General features: G+C 40.2%; 1 protein-coding gene and 1 long non-coding RNA gene across 2 annotated transcripts; one reads left to right on the top strand and one right to left on the bottom strand.

Annotated features, from left to right (window-relative positions):
- Positions 1-4,493: 4,493 nt before the first annotated feature.
- Positions 4,494-6,331, top strand: LOC143785961 (uncharacterized). The gene is made up of 3 exons (XR_013218176.1): positions 4,494-4,600; positions 5,583-5,669; positions 6,283-6,331. It is a non-coding gene; the product is annotated as an uncharacterized LOC143785961 (long non-coding RNA).
- Positions 6,332-16,273: 9,942 nt separating this feature from the next.
- Positions 16,274-19,310, bottom strand: SP9 (Sp9 transcription factor). Its single transcript, XM_077272658.1, has 2 exons — positions 19,178-19,310; positions 16,274-17,953 (listed from the first exon to the last, which is right to left on the bottom strand). The coding sequence occupies exons 1-2, from the start codon at positions 19,196-19,198 to the stop codon at positions 16,670-16,672; spliced, it is 1,305 nt and encodes a 434-aa protein (XP_077128773.1). The 5' UTR covers positions 19,199-19,310; the 3' UTR covers positions 16,274-16,669.
- Between the last annotated feature and the right edge of the window lie 1,505 nt (positions 19,311-20,815).

Consider the following 20,815-nt stretch of genomic DNA (forward strand, 5'->3'; position numbering starts at 1 on the left):
CAGGGAAGGACTACAACACATAGCGCTAGGGGGAAGGCACAGATTTCCACCTGCAAAGAGAACTCTGGAAGTGTCATTGGACCGGCCGGACTTGCGCAGCCTGGTGAGCCGTATTCTGGACTGAGGACTCAGAGATCTTCAGTAAAGAGGTAAAGAGACTGCAACCTGGTGTCCTCGTTATTTACCGCGACCTGCACCCCACAACTGCACCGTTACAACACCACTTATTGCACCGGACGTCCCCCCGCTGACAGACAGGGCCACGGACCGGGTCTAGCCACCGTGACAACCCCAGAGCAGAGACTCAGAGGCCCGGCTCCGGGTACCCCTCGGCCCTGCGGCGGTGTGGGGGCGCTGCACCTTTATATGCTGCGCAGATCATCGTTCAGTCCTTCTCCATCACGCAGAAATATTTTAGATGTTCTGACATTTGGGAGACACCACAATCATTCCAAGCTATAATTGTACAGGCGAAGAGGAACCGAGTTTGTCAGAATTTGCAGAGATAAGTGTCCATGCAATGTTATTAGTGGTTTTACATAGGACTGCAAAAAAACTGCTGCTCCACCTTTACACTATCCTTTTCCATAAGGTCTATTAAAGGGATCATGTTACCTCGGGAAAACACTATTTACCTGCAGACATAGGGTTTACCGGCAGGTAAATAGCGTTACATCGCTGCCCGTCCGCCTTACTGAAAGTGCGGCTATCAGGAGAAAATGAACTTTTATCCTCCCGGCAGCCGCCGCCGGCTTTTAGTCATAGACGTATGCACGAAGAGGCTACATTCACCGGTAACTATACTGTGAGTGTCAGCTGTAAGCACGCCACGGCTATGATTGACAGCTCGCCGTGCACATATGTGCTGCAGAGCTGACTGTCAATCAAAGTGGCGAGGCGTGCTTACAGCTGCCACTTACAGTATAGTTCCTGGTGAACTTAGCCGCTCCGTGCACACCTCTATGACTGAAAGCCGGCGGCTCCCGGGAGGATATAAGATAATTTTCTCCTGGTGGCCGCGCTTTCAGTAAGGCAGACAGTCAGCATTGTAACGCAATTAACCTGCAGCTTAGCCCTATATCTGCAAATAAATAGCATTATCCGAGGTGACTACAGTATATCCCTTGGTTGTACAAGTCTGCAGTCACTCTATGTTACTGCAGGCTTGTGAATCCTCACATTGTGCACACTCCAGAGCGTGTGGTCATGTGTCTGTAAGTATGCAATTCGCATACTCCCGGCCACATTCTAACTAGACTTATCCAGCCTCGCTCAAAACACTTATGAGTGAGACAGGACACATCTAGTCTGCATGTCACTGCATGTATGTAAATACCATACCTGTAGTCTCACGCCTGTCCTCTCCCGATGCCAGCACCGGAGAATGTACACTGTGAGGGTGTACAAGTCTGCAGTCACATAGAGTGACTGCAGACTTGTACCCTTAGGCCGGACAACCCCTTTAAGGCATCTGGATATCATATTTGATCCTTCTATAAGCCAGAGCAGAGGGCTGCTAATAACAGGACTGTAAGGCATGAATGGTCCTTGCAAAATTAGCCATTTGCTGCGGGACTTGAGGAACCGAAGCTTTGTAAGAGGGTTGTCTGTAACGCAACACTCCTTTTACATGCTTCCATACACATTAGACTAAAGTCTTGTGAACGTGTCAATATTGCTGGGATCGGCAGACAGTCTAAGGCTACTTTCACACTAGCGTCGGGCACTGCACGTCACAATGCGTCGTTGTGGAGAAAAAACGCATCCTGCAAAGTTGCCCACAGGATGCGTTTTTTCTCCATAGACTTTTATTAGCGACGCAGTGCCACCGTCGCAACCGTTGTGCGACGGTTGTGTCGTGTTTTGGCGGACCGCCGCCACAAGAAAAGTTACATGTAATGTTTTTTTGCGCGTCGAGTCCGCCATTTTTGACCGCACATGCGAGGCCGAAACTCTGCCCCCTCCTCCCTGGACCTTGCAATGGGGCAGCGGAAGCATCCTAAGATTGCTTCCGCTGCCCACGTCGGGCATTTTTTTCACAGTATGCGTCGGTACGTCGGGCCGACAGCGCGATGGCCCCGTACCGACGCTAGTGTGAAAGCAGCCTAATGTGTATGGGGGGCTCCTGACTCCCCCCCCCCGACAGATGTCGTCAGGGGAAAGAAGGATCAGGGCTGTTGGAATTACAACATCTGATCCTTTTTGTTCGGCGGGGACATAAGAACAGGCAGGAGCACTTGGCCGAGCGCGAGCGGTCCTGTGTACGGGCAGAGGTACTATCCAATATGTACGAGTGGCGTAAGTCTTAGAGTTGTATTTGCATGGTACGCTAACAATACTGCACCAAGGAAGACAATTTTGAGACAAATTTTTATTTTTTTTACTGACATGCATATATTAGGGGCTAAAAACATTTTTTGCAATTGGATTCAATAATAAAATTTGTAGCGTTTTGCTTCTACCCCCTTTTTGCTTCCTGACATATTCAACTTTGATGTGGTTATAAATCAGCTGAGAGGAGCTCAGAGAAAGACAGATAAGAGGGTGACAGATTCTCATTCAACCTGAATGGGCTAGCTGATGGATTCTCAGTTAGCTCATTCTGCAGCCGGCACTACACAGATCGACACAAAGATTATAGGCGGCAAATGGTGCAAAATGTTTAATGAGACCCAATTGCAAAAATGATTTTTAACCCTAAATACATACATTTCCAGAAAAAAAAACAAATGTTTCCAAAGATGAACCCCTTTAAGATCTACAATAACATGTGGAATGTGCATAAGTGATTTTTTTTTTTCATTTACAAATTTCTGCAGTTTTTATGGGGTAGTTTTTCCTGTCAATCTTACTATTATTTTTGCAAATATTATTGCGTTGCTGCTTGTGATTACCTGGTAGATAAACCTCATATTGATATGTATCCCGCATCCTCCGCCTCTCTTTAATGTGAGACTTATAGAAGTTTGAGAAGCAACAATAAATGCAATTAAAATATGACAGGAGGCGACAAAGAACTAACAAAGGAGTAAAATCTGTAAGTCTGTGAGACAGAGCGATACCGGAAGACAATACCTGGCATGCACAATGCCCCCCGGTGGGAGTATGACAGTTGTTTCTTTTCTCATAAGTCAGGGTAGCAGATTCTGCTAACAGAGGAGGTCCCTCATCAATAATGTCCATTAAGTTATCGATCATCAGTGACTTCCATCAAGAACCCGAGCTGAAAGTGCCTAGAAAGACAGTCTCTGTCTCTGGAGGACCCCGTCCATCCACTTATCAGATAGGCGCTGTGTAATGCTTTATTTCTCCAGCAGAGGCACTGTAGGGAAATTGAACCTTTGTGGCTGGTTTTCCCCACAGATCACAGTTGATTGTTCGGTCTCCCATCAGTGGACAACCCAGGCTTTAAAGCCTGCAGCATCACTACCTACCTGTGGCCCTCTTTTGATCAGGGGTCCCACTTCCTCCTAATTTTCTGTACACTGCCCATGGTTAGTTTTTGCCTGTAGAGGCACAGATGCAGAGAAGGATAAAAGGATATGAGGGCAGGTCTCCGTTGCCCATGCACTCCTCCCCATGTATCCACTAACAGGCATAATTGATGGGTGGGCATTCAGAGTGGAGTCATTGGATACGACTGGTTGGTGGTAAGTATAGTTAGTGCTTGCAGAATTCCAAGCCTAGATACAGTACATGTCCACTACATCGGAGAAAACGGCAGCACTGCAGGAACAGAGCTCAAAACAGAAAAGAGGTTCTACCTACCGAAAACCTTTACCCAAAGAAGCCTACACCTTTGTTTCAGTTTTAGCCAAAAACTGCTTTAAGGCTAAACAATGTCATAGTTCTTAGGCATAAAAGGGGTTCCCATTTTTTTTTTTTAAAAAAGTGGTCCCCAAACTATCACATACTGAGCGCCGGCATCCTTCTGTGTTTTGGCTGTAGCAGTGATATCACTTCAACAGCTTACATCACCGCTGCAGCCAATCACTGAGCATTGGCAGTTTGTGCCAACTACATCAGCAGAGCTGCTTAGCGCAGTGATTGGCTGCAGCGGTGATGTGCACTTCCCACGGGAGCAGTGAAAGGCAGTTGGCACTGGAGCTGGAGAGGGTGACTACTATGTGTATTTTTTTTTACTAGTATCGGATCACTTGGGGACCACTTTTCTAAAAGTGGAAAAAACCTTTAAGCACCGCTTTATGAGTTTAGGAGGTGTGGGCCGGTTGCTTTGCATTCTGCACTGGTCTATGTGCACGAGCCAACTAGATCGTTATCCAGATTGGGGATACTGGATGACACCCAGTGTCGGACTGGGGAGCCAAGGACCCACCAGTAACATTGACTTTGGAGGGCCCACTTTTCACCTGCATGCAAATATTAGACTACTCCTGTTTACAATTTTACCTATATCTCTATATAATAATAAACTGGGTAGTTTGGATAATGAATGATGAGATGCTGCTTTTTTTCTGTACAGAGTGAATCAAGTGAATTATGCCCAGTACTGCCCAAACAGTGGGGTTGGGGGCCCACCGGAGGATTGCCCTATTCCCCCGTGGGCCAGTCCGAGCCTGATGACAACATTCTATGTACGGTAGGTGATGAATACGCTTTAATTCCAGTAAAATATCACTCTGCAGTCGTTTACAAATAAAAAAAAAATAAAATATTGCTTTTGTCACAAGAACAGTGAAGAAAATGGGAAGGTGGTCAATTAGAAGCGCGTTTATGTGGATGCTTTAAAAGCAATTTCACTACTTTCCGTGAGAGTGGCTGTCCCGATTTCAGAGTTTCCGCACACACTTGTATCGCATATTGTCCCTGAGCGTCAGCAACTGCAAGTAACCAGCAACTTATAAGAGGCTGTAATGGGAGTTATCAGAATTTCACCATAATCCAGACAGAATCTCCTCCAGACAGAAGTTACCGTGTACCCTAGACTTACTATGAGCCCATACACCTCTCTGGAGCTGTGCACTTCACAGCAGGGTTTCGGTGGGGGTCTCAGGACACAGACCCCCCACTAATCAGTACTATGTACTACATACACATACTGTTCTAAATCTCTCCTTAGAACTCTGTAATATGTTGTTCTTCTGTTATTCTTCTTGGAAATTTCTGAATACAGTTACACCCGGCTATTTTACCAGCTGGGGGCGTGACCCTACACCCAATGACACTGTCCAATCACTGCTGGTAATACCAGGCCGTGCAGGGACACACCCTTTTGAACATTGTGAATGGTAACGCCCAGTTGTAAAATTATTCAATAGCTTTTAGAAGGTTTGGCTGCCTAATATTACTGATTTACAGTCTGCGGTGTACCTAAATAAAATGAAATATACCCCCTTCACCATCACCCTTCAGCTAGTTTGTATGGCTAAGAGGGGTCGCCTTATTGCCCACCCTGGCTAATCGGGGGCAGGGATCACTTTTCTGGCCACATGATTGGCAGATTGAATGTTCGATCATTGGGTTTCCTGCATTATAATGTTTAGATGTGAACTCTTACCTAACATCTTTGAGAAATGAGTTAATAAATCATTGTCATCAATCCTTTGTCTTTTTTATCTCAGATGCTGGATCTACTTTACCTTTCCTTGATGCAGAGTAGGACACCTAGCCAGAGGTGAGGACCTTGCAGGAGGGATCGTGGACTTGTGGTGAGCCTGAAATAGTTCTCTTTTTATGTCTTTATAACTATAAAACATGCACAAAAAGCTGACATTGCCTATTACCTGCAGCTCACTTTTCAGCTTTGCTGTGTAGACTGGAACAGGGCAACGGAGTCATTTTATTTTCATTTATTGTCAACTCTCGTGTACTGCTGGAAGCCTAAGTGTGACAGTATACATGCAGATATGGTTTTGTATGGCTGTCCTACTTTTCTCTAGTCTCTGCTGAGGACAACATCTCTTCATGGAGATTGCTGTCGTCTATAATACTTTTCTGAGTATTAAAGGGGTTGTTCATTCAATTGAATTAATTAAAAAACACATACATGTAACAGTTCCGTCTACTCTTTCTTCCGACTAGAAGCATACCGTGCCCAAAGTAATAATAAAAGAAAAACATACTTACCTGTCAGATCCCTGCCGCTTCCATGTACCGCTGCCAGTGTTTCCTGCCGGTCTCCTGGCTTAGTCTTCTGATTTGTGTTGAGAAGGGGAGTATCAAGTTACCGCTGCAAGCAATCAGCAGCCACCGATTGGTCTTAGAAGTTATGTTCCATCTGAGTTAAAAGAAACACTCTCTTATCTATTTCTTCCTATCCAGGTGCAACATGACCGCTGCAGCTAATCACCTGACCAGAAGAGCAACTCAGGAGACCGGCAGGGGACATCAGCAGCAATACGGAAGATCCGTGAGAATCCACTAGGTAGGTTGTTTTTTTTAGTTTGATTTTTTTTGCTTTCATTTTAATGTTTTGCCCCATTTTTAACTTTTAAACAAATTAAATGTAATTTACAACCCCCTTAACCACAATTCATTGCAGCAGTCATAAAGGACTCTCGCCCTGCTGCACTCTCTGCACAGATAATACAGGATGGAAGAGTGAGCCCCCAGAGACTAATATTAAATATGTGATAGATGCCAATTAAACGGAATCTGTCAGCAGGTTTTTTCTATGTAATCTAAGGGCAGCATGAGGTAGGAGCCGAGACACTGATTTCAGTGATGTGTCACTTGTAAGGCTGTGTGTTGTTTCAATACAATGAGTATTTTATCAGCGGGAGAATATCACTACAGGACTACATATTTTACGTGCCTCTTGATTCAACCACGCCCCCAGCACTGACTAGCAGCTTACTGTCTATAGACATTGTACATAGAGAGCCTAAAGTGGGCAGGGTTAGCTTTCTCAGCTCTGCTGCATGCAACATCTAAGAACTCTGATTGTGTGAGAATGGCTGCACCCAGTGACCTAAGTGATACATCATTGGAATCAGGGTTTCTTTTCCTACATTATGCTCCTCTTAGATGAAATTGCAAAAACTGGTGACAGATTCCCTTTAAATATACTGTGCAGTGAAAAGTGAGAACATCACACATAGGAAGACTTCAGCTGTGTGCTATGTGACACTTCTGACTCTCCATAGTAGAGATCATGGTGCAGCACCACTACTAGCAACTATGCGGCTTACAGAAATGAATAATTGGCGGTCTGAATGATTATATGTAAAATATTACTATAAAATCTTTTGTTCCAACGGTATTCTTGTTTTATAACAGTCTTCGGATAGATTGTAAGAGTGGATAAGTGATATAGCGCTGCTGGCCTGTAATCTAATCATGTTTATTAGTAGAATAACACATTTTAATATTAGGGATATATTAGGAATTGCCGTTTATGCAATTTTCCGCCATCTTAGTGTAGCTGCACCTAACACAATGTAGGATTAATACAGAACAATGGTTTGCACCCTGCTGGGAGTTGTAGTGTTGCAGCAGCTGGGGGCCACAGGTTGCAGACCGCTGATGTAGTAGATATCTGCTCTCTGATACCAGAAATGAATGGAAGCCATAATGAACATTTATTTGTGCTGCAGTCGGACGCACAGAATGTATAATAGGGATATGATTGCTGTAAACACATAGAAGACATGTTCTGATGAATACTCGATCTATGATGCTGAAGATTAACCGCACGTTCAGCAGTGGGCAGGATTTACAGAGTTGCCATTTGCCCTAATAAGCTTCAATTTATGCTCCATCCAAATATCTGTAGTCATGTAATGGAATCCCCAGCACCCGCTGAGACAAAGCCTAAACCCGTCTAATAGAGGCTCCCATATCACAGGCCCCTGTGTCATATTGTTTCTAAGTCCGGATAATTACTTTATCTCCACTGCTGGCAGCGTATCAGCCCTTTCCACCAGGCACTTAGCACACATCACACCGGCCGAGCGCAAGTCGCATACTTTTATCTAATTGGAATTTTTAGGATTGTTTTGATTTAATTCTTCCCAAAATGTTTATTCCACTGGTCTAGGTTCAGACCTTATCTTATTTGTCATTCAGAATGTATCCGTATTCCGGACCTGATAAATCTGTCATGGCTCAAGCCACGCTCACGTGATTCAAGCCCAGCCTCAAAGGAACGCGGAGACAGATATTTCTTAAAAATGCAAGATATGTAGATATGAGTGGGATGAATAGATGAAGAGAAAAGAAAGAATGAAATAAATAAAGGTGAAGGAAAGAGAGAGAAAGAAAAAGAGAGAAAGAGAGAGAAAGAAAGAAAGAAAGAAAAAGTGAGAAAAAGAGAGAGAAATAAAGAGAGAGAAAAAGAGAGAGAGAAACAGAGAAAGAAAGAATTAGGAAAAAGAAAAAACAGAGAAAATAAGAGAGCAAGAAAGAAAGAAAAATAAAAAAATAATGAAAGAAAGGAGGGAGGCAGAGAGAAGAATTATAGGAGGGATAGATAATAGATAGATGGAGGATAGGTAGAAGATAGACACGGTAGATAGATAGATAGATAGATAGATAGATAGATAGATAGATAGATAGATAGATAGGAGGATAGATAATAGATAGATAATAGATAGAAATATAGATAGATAGATAATAGATAGAAAATAGATAGATAATAGATAGAAGATAGATAATAAATAGATAGAGATATATAGAATAGATAGATAGATAAACAGATAGATAGATAGAAGATAAATGGATAAGAGAATGCTGGAGAGAAGAGAAGACATATAGACGGATAGATACAATAGAGGGGCGAGAGATGAGATTGCTATAGACATATACAATATATTGTAAGTGACTGGACCACCTTCAGGAGTAATCCTGTGCACAGACCTGGTGTAAGTTGTGGCTTAATCAGACACTATAGGTGGATGCGCGACATCAGGAATAGATAGAACCATACGGAACATTCTCTTGCATTGAATCCGCGTCACATGCAGCCACATTTGCAGACAGACATCACTTGCCTGACCCTCACATTACACAGCCGCCTCCATCTAATATTTTATGCTTTGACATCTAATTACATAAGTTGCAGTTTTCTATCTGGATTCCCTCCTCTGTGACTTGATGAGTGCACATTACCAGGAAAGCTGTGATCATTTAATATTTGTTTATAGGAAATGAACGGGGACTTTAAAAAACTTCCCATTCGTCTTGAGATGGCAGAAAATAAATATCTATTAAGGTCTTTATTTATGTTGTCATTGATTAATTCCTCACTAGCTCATTTGGTTCCGATTTAGAGCGATTTGATTCTAATTGAATTAGCATATAATTTGAATGTGCATAATTACTGTAATTATGACATTCAGGTAAGGCAGCTTTAGGCAGTAAGGCAATTTTACAGTTTCTAGTTAGCTTCTTCCTAGGAAAATGGACAAGGACTTTTTGCCCCTGATATTCTGGCAATAATTATACCTCTGTCAACCACACAGAGACTTCAGGGTTCTGTTATTTTAAGAAGAAGGAAAAAAAAATCCAAATTTAATGCAAGACGTTAAAATGAATTGTGACTTCTCTTACATTTTTTTTTCCTCTTCCTTCAAATCTAAATGATTCTTTATGTTATCCTCATAGTAATATATTTCTTAGCAGTTTACAGTCCAGAAACTAATGAGCGACCACTCAATGGGTGACACAGTTAGGAATCAATCTGATCAAGTTGCAGGAACCATAATAAAGGAATAATGAGAAATGCCACAGATACAGATGTCCCGGAGCTGGAGGTGTCATCGAAATGCTCCAAGGTGGAAAATAGACGAGTTCAGATCAAATTTACCTTGCAGCGCCATGTAAAATGTCAGCTAAATGGATGATATTGGAGCAGGGTCTGAATATCACACATCACACATACGCACTGCAATGTAACAGATTGGAATGAGGAGTTTGTCATTTGGCGCGGCTCACTAGGACATCAATTAGGTGCATTCCCCATAGCAGGACTACAGAATCTCCTGCCATGTCTGCAGATTGACTGATTATATAGAAAATCTCAGATATATGGATGATATTGCAGTTTGGTATCTGTCTAGAAACAAAGGCCAATATTTACCAAACAATAAGGACTTTAATCAGCCCCTGTTTGGTGGCCATAACACGTGGGCTGATCCTTATTCTTTGGTAAATATTGGAGTGCTGCCTATTATTTATTTTTCCTATATATTTACGCAAAACTGGATTATTTGCATGGGAGGTGATGCACCCATCGTTTATTGTATACATAGTGTGTAGTTCTAATTTTTTACTCTATCTCATATCTATCTATTTATCAATCTATCTATCTATCTATCTATCTATCTATCTATCTATCTATATACCCATTATCTATCTATCTATCTATCCATCTATCTATATATCCATTATCTATCTATCTATCTATCTATCTATCTATCTATCTATCTATCTATCTATCTATCTATCTATCTATCCCATTCTATCTATCTCATATCTATCCACCCATCTAGCTACCCATCTATCTATCTATCTATCTATCTATCTATCTATCTATCTATCTATCTATCTATTTCCACTTCTCTATATATCTATTTATCTATTATCGATCTAATATCTATCTCCTATTTATCTATTATTTATATATATATATATATATATATATATTCACTCTATCTATCCATCCATCCACCTATCTATCTAGATCTAGACACACATTTTGCACAGCTCACTAGAACATCAAATTAGCCATGTCTGAAGATTGTGCATTTATATATAAAATCTCAGATATATGGATAAATATTGCAGTTGGGTATCTATCTATCTATCTATCTATCTATCTATCTATCTATCTATCTATCTATCTATCTATCGATCCAGCCACACATTTTGAAGAGCATTTTAGGACGTGACGTTCAGCTCTGCTATGTCAGCAGATTGTGTGTTTGTAATATTTATCTAATAAAGGTAGATGCTGTTTAGAAATCATGTGTAATAAACCTCCTATTGTATTGATTATACAGTCGCTGTCCACAGTGCTGAAAGCGCACCTAGCATCAATACTGCATCTTATCAGCAAGGATTCTAGTGAATGCGTTTGGGTTCATCTATGTAAATTACAAGAGCTTCTCATCTGGTAACAATGCTGCAATGTAAATGATATATTTCAAAAAATGACATATCATACACAGAATTAATAATAGACTCATTCTTAGATCTAGAAATAGACAGAATTTATAAAGTAGCCGCATACTGTTATGGCATCATGAAGAGCTACATTGAAAATAACAATGTTATATAAAATAACAAGATAGCCAGAGAGAAACTTAAAATGTGATCGTTAGGCAGTTCTCAAAATCGCCAAAAGGTGGTGCTAAAGGGTTAAAGTTCCAGCCGCTTCCCGTCTGGAGCAACATCTTCTGCTGTTGAACATTTTTTTTCCCCTCTTTAATTTATTTCTGCCATAAAAACATTTAGGATAAGTGACGACTTCCTAAGTTATTTACTAATGTGTGGGGTACACTTAGAGCAGTGTTTCCCTATTAGAGATCCCACAAACCCCGAGTTTCCTTGAGTTGTGATCAGGTTTTCACCAAAACAAAGCAATGTCAATGTTACCATACGAGCGAAAAACTGATTTCAGCCGACTCGGGAGCTTTGTGAAGCAGTAAACATATCCGAGCCACATTATGGCACCGGACAAGAAATACTGAGAGTGTTACCTGCCCTGTGCCGCCCTGGCACCTCTAGTGGTAAGGTTGGGAATTACCTAAGGTTTACCATAATGGTTGATCAGTTGTAGGTTTGCTAAAAGGATGAACAAATTCAATCGAGAGACGGAGAGAGAGCGGGGATTTCTGTATCTAGTTATTTAGGATTTAATTTAATTCATAGGATCCATGTGAATGACGTTCATCATTCCCAATCATACTAAATACAGATGAATTGTATGTACACATGTATGTATTTTATGCAAACAATGTGTATATATATATATATGTTTTTTTATACAATGAATGTTTATATATATATATATATATATATATATATGTATGTGCGTGTGTGTGTGTATTTTATACAGACAATGTATGTATGTATATATATATATATATATATATATATATATATATGTATTTCATACAAGCAATGTGTGTGTATATATATGTATTTCATACATGTGTAACTATATATACATATATTTTTTCATACAATGTATATATATATATATATATATATATGTATGTATTTTATGCAATTAATGTATATATATTTATGTGTATTTTATACAAACAATGTAGTATGCTTAGATATGTATACACTGGACATTTATTATTACCTAATCAAAAAGTAAAGGAAATGTTCTTATTACTTTATTTTTTATGATTAGACAAAGTTGATTGTATCAATTTTATATTAATTGCGCAACAATAATAAACTTTCGATCGTTTTGCTATAGCTATTAAACAATGTACCCGTCTGTAACAGGTATTAGTGTTTGTGAACAATGCGTTATAGAGACAGTTACTGGTGATGATTGAAGCCATTGATTGCTCGGCACGCCCAGGTCCCTTCCCTAATTCTGGGGGGGCCGCAGATGATGGACATGTGTTTGACCTAAGGGGGCAGCAGCAATAGCCCCCACTGGTCCTTGATCATTGAGCTGAACGCTGAACCCTAAGCCTGTAGTCACATACGGCGTCCCGGACTCATTTCCTCAGCTTTTTTTATTCTGTGTAAGACATTGAAAAGCAAATGAGGATCCCGGCGAAAAGAGAGAGCGAGACATTCCTCACAAATCACTGTGTCCAGTGCTGGGACAATCACTCCTGTCATCCTGCAGATATGCCTCCTGTTCTCCGCACGTGTTCGTCCGATCACGATCACGTCGTCACATGTGACTTTCTAAATCCTACATGATGACGTTACGTTATCGTCGCCCGCGGAAAATGACAATAACGTGAGACAAATATTGTGTCCTGCTCTCATATGAAATTATTCGGAAACAAAGCTTAACTTATTGCGAGGCGTCGAATCATAAAACTATATCGGGCATAGAATCCTAAATAATATATTATAAAAAAAAAATTAAATAATATATTAAAATAAAAAAATAAAATATAATAGTAATAAATTCTATAAACCATAATTCTAAATAAAATTCAGAATAAAAAAAGTTCACTTTATGTAAGAAGAAGTTATTTTCATTCACTTTTCATTTTTCGCTCGCAAGACAAAGAGCAGTTAAAATAATTTTCATTGCAATAATTGCCTTCTGGTCAATTTAACTGGGCCTTATTTTGAAAGAAGCTGTCTAAATGAGATTCCTCTTGCAAGCGTGTTCCCAGGCCTGATCCTCTCCCGCCCGCCCCCCCAAACACCCAGACTTTAATTATTCCTGACTTTTTTTCAGCGCATAAGATGCAGCACTGAGTAATGACAAAGAAAAGCAACACAGTATCCTTGAACCTTTTCAATAGCAAAGCCAGAGATATTCAAATAACCAGCAAGGCCCATTGCACCGCATGGACACATAAGCAGCGCTTGCACAAAAAAAAAAAAATCCTCTATTTGCATATATCAAAGGAGGGAAAGAAGCAGTTGCCACTGCTAACATTAAACAGAGCAGTTATCAAATCAAGTGCCGGTTGTGTGAGCGATCAAATCGTTTTCCATTCCATGTGCCCCTAACCCTTATACCGTTTGACATGCAAATTCCGTGCAGTTAATTTAGACAATTAAAAGGGATCTTCAAGGGAGCTTTTGTCCCACTGAATATTCTCACTTTTCCCCCTGGACTATCTGAGATAAAGTTGGCCAGAACAAATGATGTCTAGCAGATTAATTAGATATTTGATAAGACATGAATCCCTAATGAGGGAGTACAAGACACAGGGGGCTGCTGCCTGTTCACAGTCAAAATTAATAACATTGAACACGATTTTCATTTAGGCATGAAATGTAGGATGTAGAGTATTTATTGTAGTCGTTTAGTCACTGGGGACAATCTGTACACCGAGATTGGAGGTAATTGATTTATATGTGTGTGTGTGTGTGTGTGTGTGTGGATCTATGGATGTATGTGGAGGAATAGAAAGAGATGTGATAGTAAGACATTTATAGGGAGATCGATGATAGATAATAATAGATGCAATAATAATGGATAATAGATGAATAATAGATGGAAAGGGAAATATGTGAGAAACAGGAAATTACTAAAGATATATATGAGGAACATGTAATAATAGATAACTAGATAAATAGATTTAGGGTAGATAGATAATAAATGATAGAGAGATAATAGATAGATACATAGAATAGATAAATACTATAGATAGATATGAAAGAGATAGATATATAGATAGATAGATGATAGATAGCTAGATAGATAGATAGATAGATAGATAGATAGATGATAGATAAATAGATGATAGATAGATAGATAGATAGATAGATAGATACATGATAGATAGATAGAGATAGATAGATAATAGATAGATTAATAGATAGATTGATAAATAGAGACCTGATAAACATATAGATATTAATGACAGAGAGATTCTTATTCTCCAGAAAATAAATATTTTAAAATACCCTAATAATAAATTATAGAAAATATTAATAAATACCTTTTTTTTCGGAAACAAGAAATTAGGACTCACATTTCTTTCGAGTGCTGTTATACATACAAATCAATACATGTGAGATGAATAGATGGGATATTTACAGATGGATGGATAGATAAATAAAATAATATATAGAAGAAGAATAGATACATGAATAATAGAGAGATGATAGAGCAGCACCTTTCTAGCAAAAATTGGGCGCAAAGCCTCCCAGTTACATTCCAGTTTCTCAATATAGATAGATAGATAATAGATAAGATCACAAATATATAGAGGTAGATGACAACTGAATAATTGATAAAAATAGATAGATAAATGATAGATTACATATATATATGATAGACTGAAAAATAGATATGAGACACATAAGTTGATCAGGTAAATAGGCAACTGATATACAATAATTATGTTAAATAAAATAATTAAGAAATAAAATAGCGCATAATTAGATCATTTGTATGGATATAAAAGATATAAAAATATTTCTGAATTAGAAATATTTGCATATGTATGACTTATCAATTTATCTTGTTTTAGAATAGATATTTATCTAATAAATAGATTAAAGATACACTATATATATATATATATATATATATATATATATATATATAGTGTATTTCACGCTCTCTTCTCTCTCTATATATTTATACGTACATATATAGATACGTGAGAGATGACAGGTGAATGAGATAAACAGGTAATTATTAGACACCTGTATGAGAAATAGATAATTGATAGATATACAGATATTTATGTTGGCTATTCTTAAATAAATGCTGTAAATATCATAAAAATGATCGAAAATGATAAAAAAAAGAATGAAATCATTAAGAAAAAGAAACACACAAATTTATTCTCAGCCCTGTTTGTTTTACCCTGTTGTAGCATTACAATATTTCCCACTATTGACATCTATTCCTCCGAGGAGCAGGACAGACAGAGAATACCAGGAATATGTTTGATCATAATTCTTTTAATAATACGAAAAATCAAAATATGATCAAGGTAATTTTCTATATAATACAGATAAACGCATTTTCATTTGTTTCATTGAATTTAATTTACGTGTCTGAGTGAAATGTTAAATCAACATATTAAATATCTTTTACATATATATATTGACTTTCACAAAGTGCATCAGAAATTAAAATAAAAAAAAAAAAAGAAAGAAAAAGAAAAAAAAACCTCCTGAATTTCAGGAATTCACCAAATATAAACTATTAGGGGAACATTTACAGGGGTGATGGGAACGAACACAATCTTTATACAGCTTAAACAGAGACTGTCCCACGCGTTCCTGCCACTTCTCACCTTTGAGGATGGTTAGTATTTTTCTTTTATAATAATAATAATAATAATTAAAAAAAAAAACTCTGATTGGGATTAGATGTGAATGAGAGGTCAGGATATAATCCAGCCAGGAATTCATGGTCTATGTTGTTTCCAGTAAAATCAGGACACAAAAATAAATGCCGATCTCAGTTCGTTTCACACTATCTGGTTATATTGCTCTGGTTGCTGAAAGTTTGCAGTAATTGGATGGGTTTCTGCAGCCTGGAAGGACTGTACCTGCCGCCCAGAATGGGTCACTCTGCTGCACCCCACACTAGGAGTCACTGCACCCTCATCACTCTCATTTAGAATCAGTCATTCCATTGAGGTTGCACTTACTGGAAGGAGTCCTGCTGCACCCCAGAAGTGACTGCTGCTTCCAAGGAGAAGTCATTGCTGCACCCTAAAATTATTTGCTGCTTTTTTTTTTTTTTTCAAGGGAAAGTCACTACATCTGGAGCGTCTGAATAATGAAGAAAGAGTTCCTGCATTCCAAATTGCTGCTACTACTTTCAAGAATGGGTCACTGCTACACCCCAAGAACCTCCTGCTTGTCGAGAGGAGTCCCCAGAGGCACCTCCTGCTTCCTAGGAGTATCTATTGCAACCCAGAGGTGGCTGCACTACCAAATATTCAATACTTCACCCTAGACGCGCCCGCTGTTCAAGTAGCCCCCTACACCCTCAAAGCTTCCAAGGAGTCCTGCACCCTAGAAGTGTCCGCAGCTTTTTAAGAAGAGGTCCCTTCTGCACCCCAAAAGTCTTTGCTGCTCCCTAAGAGTCATTAGCTGATTCCTTCCCCGGTCTTACAGCTTCCAGGATAAGCTCTGGGGACTCTGACCTAGGTGTCTCCAGGTTGCTGGCATCTGTGTCGCTGTCACTGCCCTTCTTTCCCCCTCCTACTCCTCCTCCATTGTGCGTCTTGATGTGTTTGCTGAGGTGGTCGCTGCGCATGAAGCGCTTGTTGCATACGGGGCAGGCAAATCTCTTCTCCCCGGTGTGAGTGCGGAGATGTCGCTGCAATTCATCACTGCGTGTGAACCTCTTGCCGCAGAAGAGCCAGTTGCAGACAAATGGTCGTTCACCAGTGTGCCAGCGCAGGTGAGCTTTAAGGTGTGATGTTTTACCGTAGACCTTACCACAGCCAGGGATATGGCAGCTGTGTAGCCCCTTTCTTCTAAGGCTGGCACCTGCAGGCCCCAGGCGCTCCGCTTCCTGGCAGTTGGGACAATCGCAGGTGGCTCTCCCAGAATATCTGCGTGCCGAGCGTCCTGATGCGCCTGTCGCTCCTCCAGAAGCCCCTGAGAGCATGGAGGTGCCAGAGTCTGGGTAGGACGGTAGGACTGGCTTGAAGCCTTCTTGGGTGAGCAGGTGCTGCCCAGTGGAGAGTAGATGGGAGGCAGCACTGGAGCCCAGCCCTGTGGAGCTGAAAGCTGAGTGCGTCAAAGAGCTAAAGTCCGGGCTATACCCGCTAAGCTGAGTATGGGGCCCTCCTGTGTGTAGGGCACCCTGTAGAGCAGCCGCTGCAGCTGGAGGGTTTTGCACCTCTAACCAGGTGCTAGGGCTGGCAGCGTGTACGTCCCACCAGGCTGATGCCCCATTTGCCACTTCTGAGTGGAAGCCAGACTTATACCAGGACTCATAGGGATGAGCCATGCCTACCCGCGGGTACAACCCGTCTGCTGCGCCATGCACTTTGGATATAAAGGCAGATTGTCCTGCAGCTTCCTGGGGGGACACTCCGGAGGAGTTGGTGAAGAGGCCGCTGTAGTCACTGCTGAAGGCTGAAGATGTTGGGGATGTGGAGGCCAGACAGAAGGCGCTGTTGGCAGTTGCACCTCCCCCCGTCAGGGCGCTGGATGCCCGACTGGTGGCCACTGTGAAGCCCCCAAGGCTGGATCCCAGGCTGCAGCTGGAGGAGGATCTTTTCCAAGGGTGAAAACCTCCTTTTGCAAAAGCGCTGGACTCCGGGAGACTGCTCAGGGGGCTGGTGTTCCCAATCTTGTTGCAAGTGGCAGCCAACATGGCCAAGGGAGTAGTGCCAAATCTGGGTTCTTCCTAGAGGGGAGATACAAAACACCACAAAGTGAATACCTTTCTCTTCTAATTTCATGTATAGTAGCCTGGTCATAAGTCTCGGGGCCTAGGAGCTTCGAGCCAAATGACCGGTGATTAGAGCAACATTCTCAATATTGGTCAATCAACTTTAAACCAAATTTTAACTAATCCTTTAATGTGTAAATTAACTAATTTCATTGCGATATTTCTGCAGCTCTGACCTTAATTTACTATCACAAATAGTTATTATTTTAATTGATTATTACTATAATTAATATACATTACATAAAACATGGATATAAAGTATTATTTCAGTTACAAGTCTATTATTTCATGGTGTAACATTGTACAAAATTTTAGAAGAATATTTCACCAGAAAATAACAGAATAACAAATTTGTTATTCACCGATAATTTAGTAGTTTCAGGAATGAGTCAATAATTAATCAATAAATAAGCCAATAAATTAGGCCAAAACATTTTCTTAACATACATAAGTCATTAATGGTTTTATTGTTATTTATTATAGCTATTTTAGGTTCTAAATAAACAAAAATAAAACAATTAAATATTAAATTTCATAAAACATTTTTTGAATATTAATAATATTACTGTAGAAAATTGTGTTGATAAAATTAACGGCGCTTATCAAGATTATATGAATGTAGCAGAGCTGAATTGGTTTATTTAAATGTTTCCCTCGTTATACAGAAAACAGTTGTGGCAAATAACAAGCTCAGCTCTGCTACGTCTCTAGTTCTAGCACAAGGAATCAGCAGGAATAAACACATTACTGACGAGGGACGTGAGATAATACAAAGCAGACAGGGTGCCGTGTCTTTTGATGAAGGAAGGGGGGGTCCTGTATTTATTGCTGGTCCTTAAGGATTGTAATACCAGGAAGCCCAAGACGAGTGCAGAGCGGAATAATACTTAAGTGCTGCCGCGGCTTGTGTTCATGGCGGTAATGGCTTGGGGATTAGGACAAATGAGATCGTTCAGGCTGCATTGGTAGGAACGAACAAATGAATAAAAGAAACTTTCTTTCCGCCTGGCATCGGGTGGATAAGAGCTAATGGGCAAAAGGGGCATATAGGCAGGTGGTACTAGAAGGCGAGAGGTATAGGCGGTCAGGAAATCATGAGTTTATTCTACGGTAATATTAAGTTTAACTTTGCAGCAATAATGTTAGAAATAAGAAGAGAGCAGAGAATCCTTTACTTACCCCAAGTATAGACGTAGCCATAGCCCGTCCCTGTCCCTGCTGTAGAGAAGCGCTGAGTGCCCGGGGTAGATGCTGCCAGCTCTGTGCCACCTTCTCCCTATACAAGTTGCACTGAGTGAGGCAGACTAGACTCAGGGTAAGTGCTGGCAGCCGCCTGCTTTGAAGTATCACTAGCAGCAGCCGTAGCCCAATCAGATCGCATGGGACGTCGACTGGGAGCTGCGTCGTAGCCAATGAGAGAAGGAGATTTGCAAAAAATCTGAGTTCTTCCAAGCCCTGCCATTCAAAGCAGAGGGGAGGAATTGGAGGCTCCGGACCCCGTCTACAAATAAAAAATATAAATATTTAACCCCTTCACATTGTATTCTGTTCTAACTGGTACGTGAGGGGTTAACAAATTCTTTTTTTTTTTTTTTTTTTTAAAGAATGTTGTTCCTAAAACTGCAAATTCCGCCGTATTAGATTGTACAACTGATACAAACAGCGGTGTCTGCTTAATTACACCCCAAGAGTCGGTTCATTTAATGACATTTATTTTCTGACACCTTTAGGACATTAGCGGAATTTAAAAAAGGGGATATAACACATGTAGCAGGACACTTGGCCGATTATCTTTTACCCATAAGTGATTTGTATAGAAATGACGCCTATTGTCCCTGAATGTAGCATACCTTCTAGCTATCACTCGATACAATCATTGATTTATGATCAGCGCGGACCCCCCCCCCCACGCCGCCCTCCTTAGGCTGATACAGGTTATTATTATATGATGCTATTGACTGATTGTCACACATGCAGGATGCACAAGGGGAGAGAGAGCCGGCTCCTGGGGGGCTTTGATGCAGAATTTGTCATCTGTGATCATCTGCGGAGGAGGAATATGCTGCAGCCCAGACACACACGAGAGGTGAGTGATCTAACAGGTGAATGTGTACATATTAATGGCGAGTGCTAATAGAGGTGTCAGCGAGGCGTTCCTGGACATCCCATGGGGCAGCTCAAGCCGTCATTATTCTCCCCCCACCTTTAACTGAATGGCAATGGTTTAATATGGTGCATTAAATCCAAGTGCATCCAAATTGCATCCCTTATAAATAATGTCATCTTCACTTGATATCATCTCCTGCTGATATAGATAGATGAATGGATATTAGATAAATAATAGATAGATAGATAGATGGATAGATAGATATTAGATAGATAGATAGATAGATAGATAGATAGATAGATAGATAGATAGATAGATATGGGACAGATAGATAGATAATAGATAGATATGGGATAGATAGATAATAGATAGATAATAGATAGATAGATATGGGATAGATAGATAGATAATAGATAGATAGATGGATATGGGATAGATAGATAGATAATAGATAGATAGATAGATAGATAGATAGATAGATAGATAGATAGATAGATAGATAGATAGATAGATGCATATGGGATGGATAGATAGATATTGTATCCCATCTGTCTATCTACTTATCTAACTAGTTACCAATTAATGAAATAGATAAATAGATCCCAGATGTACAGATGTGTTGCCTCCTGGATTTATTGTATTATAAGACATACAGAATATATTCTCCCCTCCCCCCGCCTCTAAATAACAAAGGCCTGGAATTTAAAGAA

Source organism: Ranitomeya variabilis, chromosome 7 (genome assembly GCF_051348905.1).
Source record: "Ranitomeya variabilis isolate aRanVar5 chromosome 7, aRanVar5.hap1, whole genome shotgun sequence".
In the NCBI taxonomy this organism is placed as follows: domain Eukaryota; kingdom Metazoa; phylum Chordata; class Amphibia; order Anura; family Dendrobatidae; genus Ranitomeya; species Ranitomeya variabilis.

Coding starts and splice junctions, on each gene's coding strand:
- SP9 (XM_077272658.1), bottom strand. CDS start 19,198: ATGGCTACGTCTATACTTGGG. Junction 17,954..19,177: donor TGGCTACGTCTATACTTGGG/GTAAGTAAAGGA, acceptor TCTCCCCTCTAG/GAAGAACCCAGATTTGGCAC.